The following is a 21,193-nucleotide window of genomic DNA, read 5'->3' on the forward strand; positions in this document are numbered from 1 at the left end:
GATGGAGATTTGTGGGACGCACATCCAGGGCACAAAGCTCCCGTTCCACCACATCCCAAAGATGCTCTATTGGGTTGAGATCTGGTGACTGTGGGGGCCATTTCAGTATAGTGAACTCATTGTCATGTTCAAGAAACCAATTTGAAATTATTCGAGTTTTGTGACAAGGTACATTATCCTGCTGGAAGTAACCATCAGAGGATGGGTACATGGTGGTCATAAAGGGATGGACATGGTCAGAAACAATGCTCAGGTAGGCCGTGGCATTTAAACGATGCCCAGTTGGCACTAAAGGGCCTAAAGTGTGCCAAGAAAACATCCCCCACACCATTACACCACCACCACCAGCCTGCACAGTGGATCCATGTTCTCATTCTGTTTACGCCAAATTCTGACTCTACCATCTGAATGTCTCAACAGAAATCGAGACTCATCAGACCAGGCAACATTCTTCCAGTCTTTAACTGTCCAATTTTGGTGAGCTCGTGCAAATTGTAGCCTCTTTTTCCTATTTGTAGTGGAGATGAGTGGTACCCGGTGGGGTCTTCTGCTGTTGTAGCCCATCCGCCTCAAGGTTGTGCGTGTTGTGGCTTCACAAATGCTTTGCTGCATACCTCGGTTGTAACGAGTTAACTTTATTTCAGTCAGTTGCTCTTCTATCAGCATGAATCAGTCGGCCCATTCTCCTCTGACCTCCAGCATTAACAAGGCATTTTCGCCCACAGGACTGCCGCATACTGGATGTTTTTCCCTTTTCACACCATTCTTTGTAAACCCTAGAAATGGTTGTGCGTGAAAATCCCAGTAACTGAGCAGATTGTGAAATACTCAGACCGGCCCATCTGGCACCAACAACCATGCCATGCTCAAAATTGCTTAAATCACCTTTCTTTCCCATTCTGACATTCAGTTTGGAGTTCAGGAGATTGTCTTGACCTGGACCACACCCCTAAATGCATTGAAGCAACTGCCATGTGATTGGTTGATTAGATAATTGCATTAATGAGAAATTGAACAGGTGTTCCTAATAATCCTTTAAATGAGTATATATATATATATACACTTTAAAAAAAATTATTCTAAAGACAGGTTTTCGCATGCTCTAAAGCAGTGGTTCCCAACCAGCGGTACTAGGACCCCAGAGGTGTACTAGGCCTATCAACAGGGGGTAATTGAGAACGCCCATGGGACCACAGGCTTACTGGTAAAATACAAGACGGGTGTTCAGAGCTGAACAAAATTCAGTTGGTGGTACAGTAAATGAAAAGCTTGGGAACCACTGCAAAGGACAGAAACAGTCGGGGGAAGACCCTGTTTTTTTGGTGGGGGATTCAAACCCATTTCATTGTAACCCTATGTTCAGCCCAATTGAACCCCTGCCGTTTACATATTATTTATTTCTGATGGCAGAAAGTTCTCTCTATCATACCGGTGTCTTGGACAGTTTGGCAGATCTTGTCCGGGATCCGTTTCTGATTAAATCAGATGACTAGAGGATCTGGTCCAGGATTAGTTTCAGTTGAAATCAGATGACTAGAGGATCTGTTCCAGGATTAGTTTCAGTTGAAATCAGATGACTAGAGGATCTGGTCCAGGATTAGTTTCTGATGAAATCAGATGACAAGAGGATCTGGTCCAGGATTAGTTTCAGTTGAAATCAGATGACTAGAGGATCTGTTCCAGGATTAGTTTCTGATGAAATCAGATGACAAGAGGATCTGGTCCAGGATTAGTTTCAGTTGAAATCAGATGACTAGAGGATCTGTTCCAGGATTAGTTTCTGATGAAATCAGACGGCTGGAGGATCTGTTCTAGCCAATAGTCAATAAACCAACTGTAAGTCTTGCTTTGGAGCGCAAGGAAACAAAACTTAATATATACAGTAGGGCAGATGTGACAAAAACTTCAATTCCCATAAACTACCCACAAACAAAGACCAGTAGATGAGAAACCATAAATACGCAAATTAACATCCATAGTAGTAGTTCTTTAATAGGAGGGAAACATAACTTTACATGGAAATCCACCAAACAAATTGCGAAGACACAAACACTCTTTACAACATGTGGACATCAAATACAGATCAAAACAAATAATTAATATTTATAAATTGGACCTTTCTTGTTTATACATAACTCATATTTACATATTTCATATTTACTGTACTTTTTTTTAACATTATTCAGACAGAAAACAGATCTGTAGCTTTGGTACAAACTGGTTCTTCCATTCCCAGCTTCCTGAAAATTCCCTTGTTTTCCAGAATGACTGGTTTCAGGATTATTCAAGCAATTTCAGGCTAATTCCCTTGCAGTTCTGTGAATCTTGAACATTTGTGGAAAATATTATTTATAATTTCCCCTGAACATATGAACCCTGATACCTGGGTGGGTGGTCCTGAACATATGAACCCTGATACCTGGGTGGGTGGTCCTGAACATATGAACCCTGATACCTGGGTGGGTGGTCCTGAACATATGAACCCTGATACCTGGGTGGGTGGTCCTGAACATATGAACCCTGATACCTGGGTGGGGGTCCTGAACATATGAACCCTGATACCTGGGTGGGTGGTCCTGGACGTATGAACCCTGATAGCTGGGTGGGGGTCCTGAACGTATGAACCCTGATAGCTGGGTGGGGGTCCTGAACGTATGAACCCTGATACCTGGGTGGGTGGTCCTGGACGTATGAACCCTGATACCTGGGTGGGGGTCCTGAACATATGAACCCTGATACCTGGGTGGGTGGTCCTGAACATATGAACCCTGATACCTGGGTGGGTGGTCCTGAACGTATGAACCCTGATAGCTGGGTGGGGGTCCTGAACGTATGAACCCTGATACCTGGGTGGGTGGTCCTGAACGTATGAACCCTGATAGCTGGGTGGGTGGTCCTGAACGTATGAACCCTGATAGCTGGGTGGGGGTCCTGAACGTATGAACCCTGATACCTGGGTGGGTGGTCCTGAACGTATGAACCCTGATAGCTGGGTGGGGGTCCTGAACGTATGAACCCTGATACCTGGGTGGGTGGTCCTGGACGTATGAACCCTGATACCCGGGTAGGTGGTCCTGTGGGTTATATTGTACTCTAGTGTACTTCATCTTCGTAGCTCAGGCTACTCCGGGACTGTGTCTCAAATAACATCCTGCTCACTACATAGGGCACCATTTTTCACCAGAGCCTCTAAGGTGCAACGAAGAGGAAGAGGAGCCATTTGGAACAGATTGGATTTATGGACGAGGTCTGAAGTCCATCAGTTGGTTGTACTAGCTGTTTCTGGTTTGTTCTATATTGTCCATTGGAGGGAGAGAAAATAAATGGGGGGGGGGGATAGAGAGAATGGGAGAGCGATAGAGAAAGGGAGAGAGATAGAGAGAGAAAGAGAGAGATGGAGAGAGGGAGAGAGAGACAGATGGGTAATAGTAGTGCTGCTCAGTCTAGCGTTCTGGGATTTAGAATAAATACATTAAGGATTTATTTCATTTAATAACCAGTTGTCAATCCTGACAACGTATTATTTTCCTCAGCCAGATACTAACAGCAGAGAAACACTGTCTCTTGTGTGTGTGTACGTTCATTTCACATGGCACTGAGCCGAATATAATCCAAAAGAAATGGCAAATTTCCCTTGATATCCAACATCCTTGGATGGTTTTGGGAAAGGATAATAACCGGGCCAGGGCTGGAGTGCCCTCTAGTGGTCATGACACAACATGACCGTGAATTAACCAACAGGCCAACCAGCACATTCTCATCAAATTCTACTGGATTCCAGTCCAAGCTCCCTCCCTGCTCAAAAATCCTCAAAGGAACCCTGTGTTATGAAGTCGTAAATGGGGACAGAACCAAAATCGGAAAAGAATGATATGACCACGCCAAATAAGAGAAATTACAGAAACAGCCCTGAGAAAGGTTGAAGATCAACAAGTGACCAGGTGAAAAAAAACTTTGGAACAATCGATTGCACCCCTCATCTTAACTGATGTCATGACTGGAACTGCTGCGGGACCAACAGCGTGTACTGAACACAGCCCTTTGAGACCAACAGCGTGTACTGAACACAGCTCTTTCAGACCAACAGCGTGTACTGAACACAGCCCTTTGAGACCAACAGCGTGTACTGAACACAGCCCTTTGAGACCAACAGCGTGTACTGAACACAGCCCTTTGAGACCAACAGCGTGTACTGAACACAGCTCTTTCAGACCAACAGCGTGTACTGAACACAGCCCTTTGAGACCAACAGAGTGTACTGAACAAAGCCCTTCGAGACCAACAGCGTGTACTGAACACAGCCTTTTGAGACCAACAGCGTGTACTGAACACAGCCCTTCTGCTGGTTGCCATGAGGAGACATGAAGGACCTGCATCGGCCATATTAGTTAGTGCATGGCACATTTTATAAAAGAGATACACTTCTTAAATGACTCCCGGCTGTGTAATGAAATAAACAAAAACGATATCTGACTAAATTAAGAGTGTTCCTCTGTGACTCATCTAAATCGGCTCCATGTAAACTCAGTAGCTGTTCCGTTAAGACAGAGTGACCCTGATTGAGACAGATAAAAAGGGTATTTGATTATTGATTGTGAATTTAAAGCAATCTTTGACATAACAGAATGTTTTGTATGTAAATTGCATTGCAGTGAATACAAAACATCAGTGTATTTCTGGACCAACCAACACAAAACCCTTCCAAACCTCTTGACAATGCCCTCTTAATCGGTACAGTCACACTGTCCCATTAAATGTGTGTACCTATTACCTAGACTCCTCCAGAGCAATGGAACACATGGACCTGGAATGAATGGCGTTTTCAACTACCAAAATGTTCAGTATTCCGTATTTAGTATTCTGATGACATGTCATTCAACACAGAGAGGACAGATTCATAAAACCTGATGTCAACCCTGCATGACGGATGACTTTCATTTAAAACTATTCACAGACGATTACTCCATAGAACAAACCTCTTTCCATCTTCATCGGCATGATTAGGAGCACGGCATAGACATAATTTAGGACATCATACAGCAATCTACCAGGGTAGCAGTTTCCTCATTGTTACAGATGATGTCTGAATAGGCAATGGCCATTAGTGATTGAGGAGAGAGTTGAAATTAAATTTCACACGGAATACAGGATATGACATCAAACAGGGAGATAACAATGAGTAGGACGTTACATGATTAGAACCCTTGATGTCCAGTTCCTGTATCTCCCCTTGAATTGAAGAATAGAGTTTGTGCTCGAATGTGTGTAAGGGAGAGGGGTCAACGGATTCGCTACCATAACAGCTTAACCTTAACATTCAGCTATTGCTCTAGAGATGAGTGAGAAAGGGAGCGGTAATCTGGGAGGAGAAGGAGACAGGGGAAAGATGGGAGGAGTAGTGGTGCTTAAGATATGCGTGAGAGAGGCGCGATAATCTGGGAGGAGGTCTCGGAGGGGTGAGGAGGAGACGAGGCTCAGCAGTAGTAGACCTCTCCCTCCATCTGGGCCTCCAGGTGTTTTGTTTCTGTAAAGAGGAGAACATTACATTAACTCCACATCTCATCACCATAGTAACCTGACTACAGGGTGTTGTCTTAGAAACCGTCTCTGTACGTCTCAGCTGACAGCTCACGCTGTGTGAGAGTTGTGTTTATATATGTGTTGTTTCAGTGTTTGTGTGTGTGATTTTGGTCTCACCTGGAGACAGCGCTCCCTCCTGCCCCTTCTTGACCTTGTGTTTTTTGTCCTTCTTATCCTTGCCCCTGTCTCTGGCCAGCTGCAGCAGCCTGCTGGGGATCTGGTTCTGATGGTCTCCCCTGGGGGCCTTCAGGGGTGGGGGGCTGAGGTTTTTCTCTGTAGCCTGGGTCAGGGAGTCTCTTCTGGGGAAGGAGGGGAGGTCTGTGGGGTCTCCTGGTTGTCTGTCTTGGGAGGCAGAGTCCGGGGGGTGGAGGGAGTCGTCTGAAGTGGAGGAGGAGTTTTGTATCTGCCTCTGTCGAAGGAGAATAGTGGGAAAAGCGAGATGATTGTAAATATGCTACAAAGAGATTTTAGTTATGGTGGGTAATGTTAAAGCTAGATGGGATATCACTGAGCCCATCAGTGCTTGAGAAGACAGGCGGATGGATTATGAATATGTATCAACATTATAATTAATTAAAGCTAGGAAGGTTTTAACCGTTTATGTTCAGTTCAACAGTTTTGAGAAGTTCTAGTACAAATATGAAAGACATATAGTATAGATGCAAATGTGATAGTATAGATTGGATGCCGAAAGTCTACACACCCTTACTGAAAACACACCTTTTGTTTATGTATAGGATGAAATTAAGGCAGATCACAAAAGCCCCATAGCATGATGCTGCCGCCACTATGCTAGACTGAAGACTGTGTTTCTTTTGGTGATGAGATTTGTTGGCGTTGCGAACATTTGGATACAGCCCAAACAGATCTACCTTGGCGTCATCTAACCATAACACATTTACCCACATGATTTCAGGAGACTGAATATAGTGACTCTCAAAAGTATTCACCACCCTTGTTTTTATATTGTGTCACAAGATGGAATCAAAATGTGCTTTATTACGGGCTTTTGCCACTGATCCACACAAGCAGAATACACCATTTCAAAGTGAAAAGAACTTATTCCAGGTTTGCTTTGAATGTGCCTTTGTCTCTCATGACGTAGCTTTTATTAGGACTTGTACAAACCAACTATGACAGAAATAGGTGTTTTTTTAACCTGAAATCACGTGAAACACCTTGATTGCACACAAGTGGACTCCATTCAACTATTCATCTGACTTATAAAGACAACTTTCACCACAGCTCATTCAGGTCTGTCATAGCAAATGGGGTGAATACATTAAAAGTTCAAGGGGGATGAATACTTTTGAGAGCAACCCTCTGTCTTCTTTTTTTGTGAGAAATGGCTTTCGTCTTGATAGCCATCCCACAGCTCAGAAATATGGAGAATACACTTAATGGTTGTACAATGCGGGGAGTGGCCTGTTCCTGACAGAAATACCTGCAGCTACTTTAAGGGTGCAGTTGGCTTTTTGGTGGCCTACCTCACAATCTTTCTCCTAGACTGGTCATCATTTTTGGAGGGATGTCCAGACCTTTACAATGTTCTGGTTCTGTTCACATCTTAATGATGGTCTCCTCATTGTTCCATAATATATGTAAAGGCTTTGACATTATTTAAATCCCTCTCCTGTTCTGGACCTTTCAACAATAATATATATCTTTTGTTAGCTCCCTGTGGTTCACAGGGAGCTAACAACAGCTGGTTCTCTGGACTACACAACCAAGAAATCCCACAGGATTTGATTTATTTTTGGGGGGTAATGAGAATCCCTTTACTACCTTTGTACATGATTTGGGATGTGTTTGGTTAAATCTGAACAGAGTTACCAACCCCATTATAAAAAGTGGTGGCAATCTTATGCAACCGAGGCATTGACTTAATTTTTTTCTTAAAAAACATCCATTTGTTTTACACTTAAGAATTATTGGTTACAAGATCTTACTAAAGATTAAACAGATTCTGACATGATTCTTATTGAAGCCTTTAAATATCTACAGTATGGACCTCAAAGCCAGTTCCACTCCATTTTTAAAATTGCCACATCTAATCAGGGACTTATTTAGGAAAGGGACACCAGGTGGGCAATTAATGATGAGGTAGAACAGAAAACCAGCAGGCTCTGCACCTCGTAGGAGAGTTTAGTGATGTAGACAGTTTAGATAGTGTAGATGTTGATAGTATAGATAGTACAGATGCTTCATATAGACAAAACAGATATACAGTATAGATGTAGACTCTACAGATATTATTGATGGATAATAGATTGTGTCTTACATCAGTCACTCTCATGGTTTCTATCCGCTCCAACTCTCTGTGGACTAGTTCTCTGTCCCGGTCTAGTTTCCTCTGAGCGTCTCGGAGTCTCTCCAGATCTTTCTGATAGTCCTCCTTCTTCCCCTGCAACTCCTGCCTCTCTGCATCCAGCTTCCTGCGCATCTTCCCCATCTCCTCTTCTTGCACCAGAACCTGCACCTCCCTGTCCGTCAGCTGCCGGTCCCGCTCCTCCCACTCCCTCTCCCTCCTCCTCTTCTCCTGGTCGTGGGTGGCGAGCTGCCGCTGTAACGTGGCCATTTCCTGCCGGTGCTTCTCCAGGCTGCGCTGTTTCTCCTGTTCAATGAGGGTGTTGGGGCGGGAGGAGGAAGAGGAGAAGCGTTCAGGTCGGAGGGTCAGAGCCTGCCGCTGGTCTTCGATTAAGCTGTCCTGCTGGATCACCACGGCCTGCAGGGGAACAGGTACATGTTCACAGGGTTCCCAGTTCCTTCTGAAGGCACGGCGTGCCCATCAGTCTGTCAGTCCTCCCGTCAGTCTGTCAGTCCTCCCGTCAGTCTGTCAGCCCCCTTGTCAGTCTGTCAGTCCTCCCGTCGGTCTGTCAGTCCTCCCGTCAGTCTGTCAGTCCTCCTGTCAGTCTGTCAGTCCTCCCGTCAGTCTGTCAGTCCTCCTGTCAGTCTGTCAGTCCTCCCGTCAGTCTGTCAGCCCCCTTGTCAGTCTGTCAGTCCTCCCATCAGTCTGTCAGCCGCCTTGTCAGTCCTCCCGTCAGTCTGTCAGTCCTCCCGTCAGTCTGTCAGTCCTCCCGTCAGTCTGTCAGTCTTCCCGTCAGTCCTCCTGTCAGTCTGTCGGTCCACTCGTCAGTCTGTCAGTCTTCCCGTCAGTCCTCCTGTCAGTCTGTCGGTCCACTCGTCGGTCTGTCAGTCCTCTCGTCAGTCTGTCAGTCCTCTCGTCAGTCTGTCAGCCCCTCCCGTCAGTCTGTCAGTCCTTCTGTCAGTCTGTCAGTCCTCCCCTCAGTCCTCCCGTCAGTCTGTCAGTCCTCCCGTCAGTCTGTCAGTCCTCCCGTCAGTCCTCCCGTCAGTCCTCCCGTCAGTCCTCCCGTCAGTCCTCCCGTCAGTCTGTCAGTCTTCCCGTCAGTCCTCCCGTCAGTCTATCAGTCCTCTCGTCAGTCCTCTCATCAGTCTGTCAGTCCTCTCGTCAGTCTGTCAGTGCTCTCGTCAGTCTGTCAGTCCTCCCGTCAGTCTGTCAGTCCTCCCCTCAGTCTGTCAGTCCTCCCCTCAGTCTGTCAGCCCTCTTGTCAGTCTGTCAGCCCTCTTGTCAGTCTGTCAGTCCTCCCGTCAGTCTGTCAGCCCTCTTGTCAGTCTGTCAGCCCCTCCCGTCAGTCTGTCAGTCCTTCTGTCAGTCTGTCAGTCCTCCCCTCAGTCCTCCCGTCAGTCTGTCAGTCCTCCCGTCAGTCCTCCCGTCAGTCCTCCCGTCAGTCTGTCAGTCTTCCCGTCAGTCCTCCCGTCAGTCCTCCCGTCAGTCTATCAGTCCTCTCGTCAGTCTGTCAGTCCTCTCGTCAGTCTGTCAGTCCTCTCGTCAGTCTGTCAGTGCTCTCGTCAGTCTGTCAGTCCTCCCGTCAGTCTGTCAGTCCTCCCCTCAGTCTGTCAGTCCTCCCCTCAGTCTGTCAGCCCTCTTGTCAGTCTGTCAGTCTTCCCGTCAGTCTGTCAGCCCTCTTGTCAGTCTGTCAGTCTTCCTGTCAGTCTGTCACTCTTCCCGTCAGTCCACTCGTCAGTATGTCAGTCCTCCTGTCAGACAAGTTGAATCGGTCCGAGTTATGGTTAAGAATACAACAATACACCAGCAGCAGAAATGACAAGCAGTCCTAGATGATTTGAGGTACCTGCAGGCTGCTGAGCAGGTCATGAATGTTGGTCACACTCTGGAGAACCTGTACAAAACAAGCAAAAGCATGGCACATGAAGGGTTAGTCATCACTAAACCTATAGAAGGGTCATTTTTCTTTTGCTTTGGTAACTGCTGTCCCTTGACACTCGCGTCATGTGAAAACAATAAAAAAGTTCAGCCTTTCCAAAAAGCCACAGAAAGACCACGTTCCCAGTAGCCAGAACTATTTCGTATCAGAGTCTTCCTCTTACCTGACTGCTTCTCTTCCGTAAGAGTAGCAGGTTAGCATTCCCTCCCTGTAAAAACAACAAAACAGAGACATGTTAAAGGTCTCTCCCAGTGAACAACAACGTTCCATCCAAGTAAACAACAACAACAGGTTAGTTCCCTCACAGTAAACAACAACAATAACAGGATAGTGTGTAAAGACAAACACTTCCTGGTTGGTCACATGGTCTAAGAGGAGTTGAGAGAAACAGGGTGTTTCATCATTTTACTGAGGACAACGAGCTTGTGTAGAGTCAGCAAGGCTTGGTGTATTGTGGGTAACGTACCTTCTTCAATACGCCGTCTGACTCCGTTCTGCGAAGGTCTGCAGGGTCCTCTGGCTCTACTTTAGCTCCATCTTTAGAACACAACACTGTTATCAGCACGTTATGAATTCTTGACACACATACGGCTCACACACACGGCTCTCCCCACACACAGCTCACATACGTCTCTCCCACACACATCTCTCCCTCCCACACACGTCTCTCCCACACACCGCTCACACACGGCTCCCACACGGCTCCCACACACGTCTCTCTCCCACACACTGGTCTCTCACACACACTGGTCTCCCACACACACGTCTCTCCCACACACACACACACACGTCTCTCCCACACACACACACACACACACACACACACACACACACACGTCTCTACCCACACGTCTCTCCCACACACACACACACACACGTCTCTCCCACACACACACGTCTCTCCCACACACACACGTCTCTCCCACACACACACACACACGTCTCTCCCACACACACACACGTCTCTCCCACACACAAGCACGGCTGTGCCACTGACACAGAGTCTTACTCTTGTAGGCGTGTATCTGGTGCAAGTCAAAGCCTCCGAAGGTCTCGGCCCGGCGAGGCAAACACACAGGGCCTGGCCCGATGCCCCCACCTCTCGCCCCCTCCGTGACATGCCCCATCTGCAGCCCCCCCTCGGCTCCGTCCAGACCACCGTTGACCAACGCCTGCAACGTCTCCACTGTCGGCACACATCCCACAGAAGGAATAACGGCTATGTCAGTCCAGAACACACATCCCACAGAAGGAATAACGGCTATGTCAGTCCAGAACACACATCCCACAGAAGGAATAACGGCTATGTCAGTCCAGAACACACATCCCACAGAAGGAATAACGGCTATGTCAGTCCAGAACACAAACTCAGCTGCAGTAATGTGGGCTCTCGTAGCTTTGGACAGCAGGCCCAAGAACCACAGGATTGTCGTTTTTAAATCCCTAATCCAACAAGGCGCAGAACAGTTTTTGTGTGCCTTTGAGCAAGGCGTTTTGACCAATTGCTCGCATAAAACCCTGGTGGTCCAACCATTCACTCCTATTAATAATAATAACCGCTATTATCAGATTCTGGGTTAAATAGGGACTGAGGGGTCCAAAGCGCAGTACCTTCCAGCAGAGCATCCTTCATTATTGGTTCTCCTTTTGGTACGTCCTCAGAGCTCCCTCCACTGCCGACCCGGAACAGAAGCTTTCTTCTGGCCCCCTGAGTGGGACTGGGTCCTGGGTCCCGCTCCGGCCCGGCTTCCAGTGGGGAACTGGGGCTCCCAAACTCACACATCTCCCGAAACACTGTCATCTTCTCCACCAACAGACTCAGGATCTGCTCATCCTTCCTCCTCAGCATCTCTAGAGAGGACAAGGAGGTATCTTTACTCCTGTTCGGAGCAGCATCCTTGCCTTGAGAGTCTGCGGCACATCATCAAAACGCAGCACAAATACTCTCGTGCTCTTCTATTGGAGCTACAATCGTGTGATTGAAGATATGCATAGTAAATGTAAAATTAACCAGGAAAGGCACCTCTCATCTCCTTAGCTTTGGCCTCCAGCGGTCTCTCCTCCGGTTCACTGGGGACCTCCTCATCCTCCTCCTTCTCTCTGTGAGAGCATCACCGGCACACACCATGTCAGAATGACAACTCCCGTTCCCATTCATAGAGACATGGGCTGTAAATGCCATCTGGTCACAGCGCTAAAGATTTCTCGCTACTGCTGAGCAAGCTTACAGTAGAGCGTTCATCACCAGTATGGCTTACAGACACAATAGTCAGTAGTAACATTAGCAGAAGACCTATTAGCAGCAATAACAAGATTAGCAGTTAATAAAATACTACAGTACCATGAACACTAGTAAAACCAGTCTGGTGAAATGTGCATTAATTATTGGGGGTGGCATTAGCCTAGCGTTCCCTACAGCAACACTATGAGCGGTAGAACAAGGCTACAGTGACATTAGCAGCAATGACATTAGCATACAGTGGTCATTTAAGCCTTAGTTAGCAACATTATTAGTAACAGATGTAGTCGTAACATTAGCTTTTGGACACTTCTACAGCGAAGCCGTAGCGACATCAGTCAGTACTGTACCTATGAACTTGCGTTCGTGCTGAGCTGTGGAAATAGACAGGTATTACCGTTACGTCCCCACCCATTAATACAACAGGATAGCCGCTAATCATCTTGCTCTCTCCATCTCTCTGTCCCCACCTGTGTCTTTATCTCTTCCTTACACCCCCCCCACTCACTTCTGCCCCCCCCTCCCCCACTTCTCTTCCATTCTGTCTCCCCCTCTCCCTCACCTGTCTTCCATTCTGTCTCCCCCCTCTCCTTCACCTGTCTTCCCTTCTGTCTCCCCCTCTCCCTCACCTGTCTTCCATTCTGTCTCCCCCCTCTCCCTCACCTGTCTTCCATTCTGTCTCCCCCCTCTCCCTCACCTGTCTTTCCTTCTGTCTCCCCCCTCTCCCTCACCTGTCTCCCATTCTGTCTCCCCCCTCTCCCTCACCTGTCTCCCATTCTGTCTCCCCCCTCTCCTTCACCTGTCTTCCATTCTGTCTCCCCCCTCTCCCTCACCTGTCTTCCATTCTGTCTCCCCCCTCACCCTCACCTGTCTCCCATTCTGTCTCCCCCCTCTCCTTCACCTGTCTTCCATTCTGTCTCCCCCCTCTCCCTCACCTGTCTTCCTTTCTGTCTCCCCCCTCTCCCTGTGTTGATCTAGGCCATCAGACTCACATTGACTGCATGGTGTCCTGGATGAGTTGCATCCAGGTGTTGCGTTCCTCCTTGGTGGCAGCGTGGACCTCCAGCATCTCGGGCTTCTCGATCCCTGCGGTGATCAGGAAGAGACCCCGCTCCTCGTTAGCCACCTCCCTGACGATCAGCTTCTGCAGGGAGAGCACAGTGGAGCGCTGGTCCTACATGCGAGGAGGGGGCGCGAGGAGAAGGAGTGATGGAGAGTAAGGCAGAGAAAGAGACATTGAGAGAGGAGAATTTGAGAAGGAGAGACATTGATAGATGCAGAGGAGACAGAGGAATTAGAAATGCAAAAGCAAGGTTGGGCATAAAGAGGAAGAATTAAGGGGAGAAGAGTTATCAGGTTTGCACAATATTATCCACTTTTAGATGCAGCTCAGTGTCCAAATCTGAAGAGCATCCTGGGTGGACACTGTCTCATGGGGTCCTGTAAATGTGTTCTACTGGTTGCTGATGGTAATGACAAATTATGTATCATTGCCATAAGGTTGATGCAAGGTTTTTATTTGACAAATCCAACAATTATCAATAATCTCATTACTTAGCCCAGGGCATACCCCCGGCTGTTCACTTTAGATCATGGGGCCAAGACCAGATTGGTCATATTTGCTATTTAACCCAGTTATGGAGTAAACTCTTAATAGTGAGGAAAATAGGATTTTTTTAAAACAAATCACTCATCAGATTTGTTTTGGGAAAATTAAAAAGACCCTAAGGCCACTGAATAACGTCTGGTGTTTGGCCACTAAATAAAGTCTGGTGTTTGGCCACTAAATAACATCTGGTGTTTGTCCACTAAATAACGTCTGGTGTTTGGCCACTGAATAACGTCTGGTGTTTGGCCACTGAATAACGTCTGGTGTTTGGCCACTAAATAACGTCTGGTGTTTGGCCACTAAATAACGTCTGGTGTTTGGCCACTAAATAACGTCTGGTGTTTGGCCACTAAATAACGTCTGGTGTTTGGTCACTATATAACGTCGGGTGTTTGGTCACTATATAACGTCGGGTGTTTGGTCACTAAATAACGTCTGGTGTTAAGTCACTATATAACGTCTGGTGTTTGGTCACTATATAACGTCTGGTGTTTGGTCACTATATAACGTCTGGTGTTTGGTCACTATATAACGTCTGGTGTTTGGTCACTATATAACGTCTGGTGTTTGGTCACTATATAACGTCTGGTGTTTGGTCACTAAATAACGTCTGGTGTTTAGTCACTAAATAACGTCTGGTGTTTGGTCACTAAATAATGTCTGATGTTTGATGGACAAACCACTGGTGGATAAATGGACATTAATTCAGAAATTTCAAAATACTCTCATGGAAAGCAGTTGCCAGTCAAATGGAAACCTAGCTACTGTAGTAAAACCATTGTGTTCTCCAGCTCAAAATATTTGTTAACATATACGTTGCACAACTCAGGCAAGGACGTGGTTTGATTGCCAAACATCTAGTGTGGGCAGATTCCCACCAACAAAACAATGGAGCTGTATCACTGTATACTTGGAAAAAAACTGCTTCAGGATCAGGTGCCAGAAGTCATCGTGAGGTAAGAAAACCCACTGTCGTATTATAACCAGCAGTAGACCCAATCAGGGTACATGATAGACTACATGTCAGGGTACACGATAGACTACATGTCAGGGTACACGATAGACTACATGTCAGGGTACACGATAGACTACATGTCAGGGTACACGATAGACTACATGTCAGGGTACACGATAGACTACATGTCAGGGTACAAAGTAGACTACATGTCAGGGTACACGATAGACTACATGTCAGGGTACACGATAGACTACATGTCAGGGTATACGATAGACTACATGTCAGGGTACACGATAGACTACATGTCAGGGTACAACGTAGACTACATGTCAGGGTACACGATAGACTACATGTCAGGGTACAAAGTAGACTACATGTCAGGGTACACGATAGACTACATGTCAGGGTACAAAATAGACTACATGTCAGGGTACATGATAGACTACATGTCAGGGTACAAAGTAGACTACATGTCAGGGTACACGGTAGACTACATGTCAGGGTACAAAGTAGACTACATGTGAGGGTACACGATAGACTACATGTCAGGGTACAGTACATGATAGACCACATGTCAGGGTACATGGCAGACTACATGTCAGGGTACAGTACATGATAGACCACATGTCAGGGTACAAAGTAGACTACATGTCAAATTACATGGCAGACTACATGTCAAGGTACATGCCACACTATATGTCAGAGTACAATGAGTCGGGTCTAAACTAATCATATTACAGAACGTCTGGTCCAACCCAATCAAGTTGAAGAGTTGGCTAAACCATGGGCATGGATAGAGGTCTCTTCTGTGTATTAAGCCATATCAGCCATTGCGCCAGCAGGGGGAATCGCCAGGTTAAAAAAGTCTCTGGAATTTGAGTATGTAAGGATCTGCCAGTGAAGTTGGACGTCACACCCATTGGACTATATCAAACATGGAGATTTTTCTACTAGTTACATCACATCACCTACCAGGGAGGCAAATACATATTTCTGGTCTTTCTCCTGCAGGAAGACCAACACATCAGAAAGCAGCATCGCTGTGACGTCTGGAGGGAAGGATGAAGAAGCAGAGGTTAGAGGTCAGGAGTCATAGCTCATGTGGCAGAGATCAGGAAAAGGAAATATCTAAGTATGTAAAAGCCAGAATGGAAATGCAATGTACATACATTAGATAAAAAACACTGCAATAATTGCTGAATGTTTCCTGTTGCAGTGGTTTTAGAGGCACTGCTATCACCCTGAACGGTATTAGAGGCACAGCTATCACCCAGAACGGTATTAGAGGCACAGCTATGACACAGAACGGTATTAGAGGCACAGCTATGACACAGAACGGTATTAGAGGCACAGCTATCACACAGAACGGTATTAGAGGCACAGCTATCACCCAGAACGGTATTAGAGGCACAGCTATCACCCAGAACGGTATTAGAGGCACAGCTATCACCCAGAACGGTATTAGAGGCACAGCTATCACCCAGAACGGTATTAGAGGCACAGCTATCACCCAGAACGGTATTAGATGCACAGCTATGACCCTGAACGGTATTAGAGGCACAGCTATGACACAGAACGGTATTAGAGGCACAGCTATGACACAGAACGGTATTAGAGGCACAGCTATGACACAGAACGGTATTAGAGGCACAGCTATGACACAGAACGGTATTAGAGGCACAGCTATCACCCAGAACGGTATTAGAGGCACAGCTATCACCCAGAACGGTATTAGAGGCACAGCTATGACACAGAACGGTATTAGAGGCACAGCTATGACACAGAACGGTATTAGAGGCACAGCTATGACACAGAACGGTATTAGAGGCACAGCTATCACCCAGAACGGTATTAGATGCACAGCTATGACACAGAACGGTATTAGAGGCACAGCTATCACCCTGAACGGTATTAGAGGCACAGCTATCACGCACAGCTGGTGTCCTGTGGTACGGGAACATCAGGGAGTAGGTCAGTATCCTCACCCTTCAGACGTCCCTGGGCGTTCTTCAGTTGTAGCGGACCATCATGCACCAGTCTCCTCCATCTGAGGAGGTCCTCTTTGGCAAACATCTGCCCGCTTTTCATCCTCATGATTGACTTGCTGTCTGTCCGGCTATAGATGTCCTTCTGCCTCCTCTTCCTTTCCTGTTCATTCACCTAGAAACATTACAGTCAACATGTTATCATTGTTACCATCCATAGTATCAGTATGATGAGTATTATTAGTAATACTACCATCCATAGTATTATTATGATGAGGATTATTAGTATTACTATCATCCATAGTATAATCATGATGAGGATTATTAGTATTACTACCATCCACAGTATAATTATGATGATGATTATTAGTATTACTACCATCCATAGTATCATTATGATGCCTTTACCTTGCTGTCCACTGCAGCGATAACCTCCTTGAGCTGCCACAGGGCATCACTCAGGACTTGATGGTCCTCTTCAGTTTCTGAGGGGGTGGAAATAATCTCTGTGAGCGAAGTATTGTGTGCTGTAGTATTCTGTTAGAGGTAAGTACTGCCTGCTTTATTATTCTCTGTAAGCTATATATAGTGTGTTGTAGTATTCTCTGTGATCTAAGTACTGTGCTGTAGTATTCTCTGTGAGATATGTATAGTGTGCTGTAGTGTTCTCTGTGAGAAAAGTAGTGTACTGTAGTATTCCCTTTGAGAAAGGTACTGTGTGCTGTAGTATTCCCATTGAGAAAGGTACTGTGTGCTGTCGTATTCTCTGTCAGCTAAGTACCGTGTGCTGTAGTATTCTCTGTCAGCTAAGTATGGTGTGCTGTAGTATTCTCTGTCAGCTAAGTACGGTGTGCTGTAGTATTCTCTGTAAACTAAGTAGTGTGCTGTAGTATTCTCTGTCAGTTTAGTACAGTGTGCTGTAGTATTCTCTGTGAGCTCAGTACAGTGTGCTGTACTATTATCTGTGAGCTAAGTACTGTGTGCTGTAGTAGTCCATGTGAGCTATACAGACTGTGTGAGCTCTACCTGTGGTGTGCTGTAGTATTCTTTGCATCAAAACAGGGTATTTGGTGATTCTCTGGGTCACCAACAAAATGCACTCTGGGATGCTTAACCTTCGGACAATACTGCTGGTCATCTTTTTCTGAAAGAATGCAACACACATAATGAATATGAGTACAATATGTAATGTTGTTTAGTACTGTATTCAGGGATGTTGTTCAGTACTGCAGACAGTGATGTTGTTTAGTACTGTAGTCAGTGATGTGGTTTAGTACTGTAGTCAGTGATGTGGTTTAGTACTGTAGTCAGTGATGTGGTTTAGTACTGTAGTCAGTGATGTGATTTGGTACTGATGTCAGTGATGTGGTTGAGTACTGTAGTCAGTGATGTGATTTGGTACTGATGTCAGTGATGTTGTTTAGTACTGAGGTCAGTGATGTGGTTTAGTACTGAGGTCAGTGATGTTGTTTAGTACTGAGGTCAGTGATGTTGTAAAGTACTGAGGTCAGTTATGCTGTTTAGTACCGTATTCAGGGATGTTGTTTAGTAAGTTAGTGTATTTCTAGCCCTCACCCTGATGAACGCCTGAAAGCGTTTGTCTCTGGAATGAAGCTCCTTGTAGAAGTTAACAGCCTCGTTGTGGCGACTGCAGAACTTCCCGTAAACTCTCTTCATAAGCTCCGCCCTGGACCCTGAGAACTGAACAACAGCCAAACGCATGAGATGAAACTCCAGCTAATAAATCAATTCACAACAATTCTGACCTTGATCCCAGCGACAAGGACATTCTCCCTCTGCTCCTGCCCTAACCTGTGTCTGCAAGATGTCTCCTATTTTATTGATGACAAAGCCTCCATCCTCTCTCTCCTGCTGGCTCTCTCTCTTCCTCTCCAGGAGGCGGGCAAGCAGGGAGGTGTGGAGGTCCAGGAGGTCGTCCAGGGCGGGGAACAGCCGGCCCAGTGCCTGAGGCTCCAGCTGCAGGTCCTTCTGCAGACCCTTGCTGTACACCTCCATGATCCGTATTGTTCTGACGTGGTGCATCTCTGTCTGGATGAGTTCTGGAGGGGGGCGGACCAGAATTCAGTCAGCACTGTCTAAATACAGCCCAAATTGTACTTGCTGGAATGGTGGTGTTAAGAGTTAAACAACAATTTGTGAGGTGATACACTAAATCCACACAAAGGTGACGTACTATTATATACAAAGAGATTGGACAATAGGATATGGGCAGGGAGATATACAGCACAAGTTTAACATGTCAGAATCCAGTTTGATGAGCAAAGCTCATACAAAACCTATAGTATTTTAAACAGCATCCTGAGAGTGGACAGGTTGAATGTGGCACGTATCAGCGTGTACAGTAGAAAGGCCTACCGTAGATGACATCCTGTCTCTTGACGACCTCCTTCTTCAGATGTTTGAGGAAGTTGTTGTCCATGATGTTGCTCCAGGAGTCCGCTTCCAGCTCCTTCACGTTCGCTTCAAACTCGCCCATCAGCTGGCCGTCAACCATCTCTGCGCCTAAAGTTACGAAAAAACAAAACATAGGACGAATGTGTGTTAGCGGGTCCATAACGCCAGGCCTGTAAGTCACGGGTAAAGCAGATAGTGAGGTGGTGGTCCGCATGAGGGGTCATGAGGTAGTCAGAAGTATGGGCAGACGAGTTGCAGAAATGTTTTGTGTGCATCTCATATGACATGCACGCACGCACACAGACAGGCACGCACACAGACAGGCACGCACACAGACAGGCACGCACGCACGCACACAGACACGCACACAGACAGGCACGCACACAGACAGGCACGCACACAGACAGGCACGCACACAGACAGGCACGCACACAGACAGGCACGCACGCACACAGACAGGCACGCACACAGACAGGCACGCACACAGACAGGCACGCACGCACACAGACAGGCACGCACGCACGCACACAGACAGACAGGCACGCACGCACACAGACAGGCACGCACGCACGCACACAGACACGCACGCACACAGACAGACAGGCACGCACGCACACAGACAGGCACGCACGCACACAGACAGGCACGCACACAGACAGACAGACAGACAGAGTTAAGCTCAATGTGAACGCAGTCGTGAGAACACACACATTTTAATACTTTGAGCCCAGAAATCAAATTCAAAAAGCAGTTGCATTGCGTTTATTGTCCCTGTATGTGAGGGCACTGAGGTGCAGATAACACATTCTGTCTGAGTGAAGCTTGTTTGGTCAAATGATGTACCCCAGCTGAGACGGGAATGGAGAGAAACAAAGAGACAGAGCAAGAGATAGGGATAGAGAGATAAATCCCACAACATCTCTACAGTTCAAAGCACTGGAAAACCAGGAGCTAAACCCTGAAAGATTCCCCTAAGACAGCGGGTATTTGACAAATAGGAAACAAATGAAAACAGACGGAAATAAATTATTCATTCTAAAGAGAGTATACAAACTGAAAGAATTTGTGTACTTAGTCCGACACCAAATACTGGGTAAAGACAAAGGAAGACAACAACATCCACAGGAGCATCAGGGGTCACTTCCTCCTCCATCAAAAAACCCATCATCATGGAAGAGACTCGTTCATCAAAGAAATGTATCAAGCAAATAATCACTCAGGTTCTTTTGTTCCCAGAGAAACCATTTAAAATCAAACCGCAAACATGTCCTCTCGCAGCAAAATGTGTATTTGCCTGCAGTAGACTGAGGAAAATTGCACAGCTACATTAAGCCCGTGTCTATTTGCACTTACACCTGTAGTGTGTAATGTAATGTCCTGACTGTTATTATAATGTTGTTCATATTACTGGCAGTCAGAAGGCAAGCTGTAGTATTGCTGATAATAGTGTTTGGGAGGAAGTGGATGGAGCTATTAGTGGCAGTAATGACAGTGGTGGTTACGAAGCCTGTAAGAATCCATTTAGACAGACTACTGACCTTCATCTATGAGGGACTCTGTGGATGCGCAGCCCAGGCTGGTCTTGCACAGGGAGTCTGTGGACTGGGACAGGTAGCGCAGACCCTTGATGGGCGTGTCATCAAACACCTGGTGACTGAGACACACACACACACACACACACACATTGAGCGTCTGGGCGTCCTGGCGACCCCGCAGGAAACCTCAGCCTGGACTGGCAAATACGGGCCGAAGCGGCGACACCTGTCGCCCCTGACTTCAGAACAGGGCCAGGCTGGGCATTCCAAGTGGTCGACCATAATTTCACTACAGAGAGGAAGGATCCTTTCGAGACAAGAGGACGCCACTCGAGATGACGTGTGACAAACCTTCTGCGGAAAGACGCGTCAAATATAACAACATGACCGACTGTCAGCAGTCTCTCCTAGACGGTTATATTTTTGTGTGGCTCTGACTATACTGTAATTCAGTTATGCGTGACTTTAGTCAGGAACAACCAGTCTTTTAATTTATTCAAATAGTATTAGTGGCGACAGGTAACCTAGAGAGGTTGGTACACAGTGTCACTGGACCCCCCTGTCACAGACCCACGGTCTTACGCTGCTATATTATTGTGCTGGGGGAGTAGGGTCAGTTCTCCTT

The 21,193-nt window shown here is 46.5% G+C and overlaps 1 protein-coding gene across 11 annotated transcripts in view; it reads right to left on the reverse strand.

Annotated features, from left to right (window-relative positions):
- Positions 1-1,966: 1,966 nt before the first annotated feature.
- The window catches only part of LOC105016665 (A-kinase anchor protein 13), a 55,258-nt gene continuing 36,031 nt past the window's right edge, over positions 1,967-21,193 (reverse strand). For 9 of the 11 annotated variants that reach the window (XM_034287146.1, XM_034287149.1, XM_034287147.1 and 6 more), the window contains 19 exons: positions 20,572-20,687; positions 18,995-19,141; positions 18,431-18,678; positions 18,194-18,319; positions 17,645-17,762; positions 17,027-17,103; positions 16,619-16,793; positions 15,606-15,682; positions 13,059-13,240; positions 12,417-12,440; positions 11,851-11,927; positions 11,439-11,678; positions 10,837-11,013; positions 10,294-10,364; positions 9,991-10,035; positions 9,735-9,782; positions 7,862-8,305; positions 5,698-5,989; positions 1,967-5,524 (listed from right to left, as the gene is read on the reverse strand). In XM_034287146.1, the coding sequence (XP_034143037.1) occupies positions 5,475-5,524; positions 5,698-5,989; positions 7,862-8,305; positions 9,735-9,782; positions 9,991-10,035; positions 10,294-10,364; positions 10,837-11,013; positions 11,439-11,678; positions 11,851-11,927; positions 12,417-12,440; positions 13,059-13,240; positions 15,606-15,682; positions 16,619-16,793; positions 17,027-17,103; positions 17,645-17,762; positions 18,194-18,319; positions 18,431-18,678; positions 18,995-19,141; positions 20,572-20,687 (2,734 nt within the window). In that variant the 3' untranslated portion in view covers positions 1,967-5,474. The remainder of the gene's footprint in view (positions 5,525-5,697; positions 5,990-7,861; positions 8,306-9,734; positions 9,783-9,990; positions 10,036-10,293; positions 10,365-10,836; positions 11,014-11,438; positions 11,679-11,850; positions 11,928-12,416; positions 12,441-13,058; positions 13,241-15,605; positions 15,683-16,618; positions 16,794-17,026; positions 17,104-17,644; positions 17,763-18,193; positions 18,320-18,430; positions 18,679-18,994; positions 19,142-20,571; positions 20,688-21,193) is intronic. The other 2 variants (XM_034287148.1, XM_034287145.1) reach the window with 2 other exon arrangements.

This window comes from Esox lucius, chromosome 17 (genome assembly GCF_011004845.1).
Source record: "Esox lucius isolate fEsoLuc1 chromosome 17, fEsoLuc1.pri, whole genome shotgun sequence".
Taxonomy (NCBI): domain Eukaryota; kingdom Metazoa; phylum Chordata; class Actinopteri; order Esociformes; family Esocidae; genus Esox; species Esox lucius.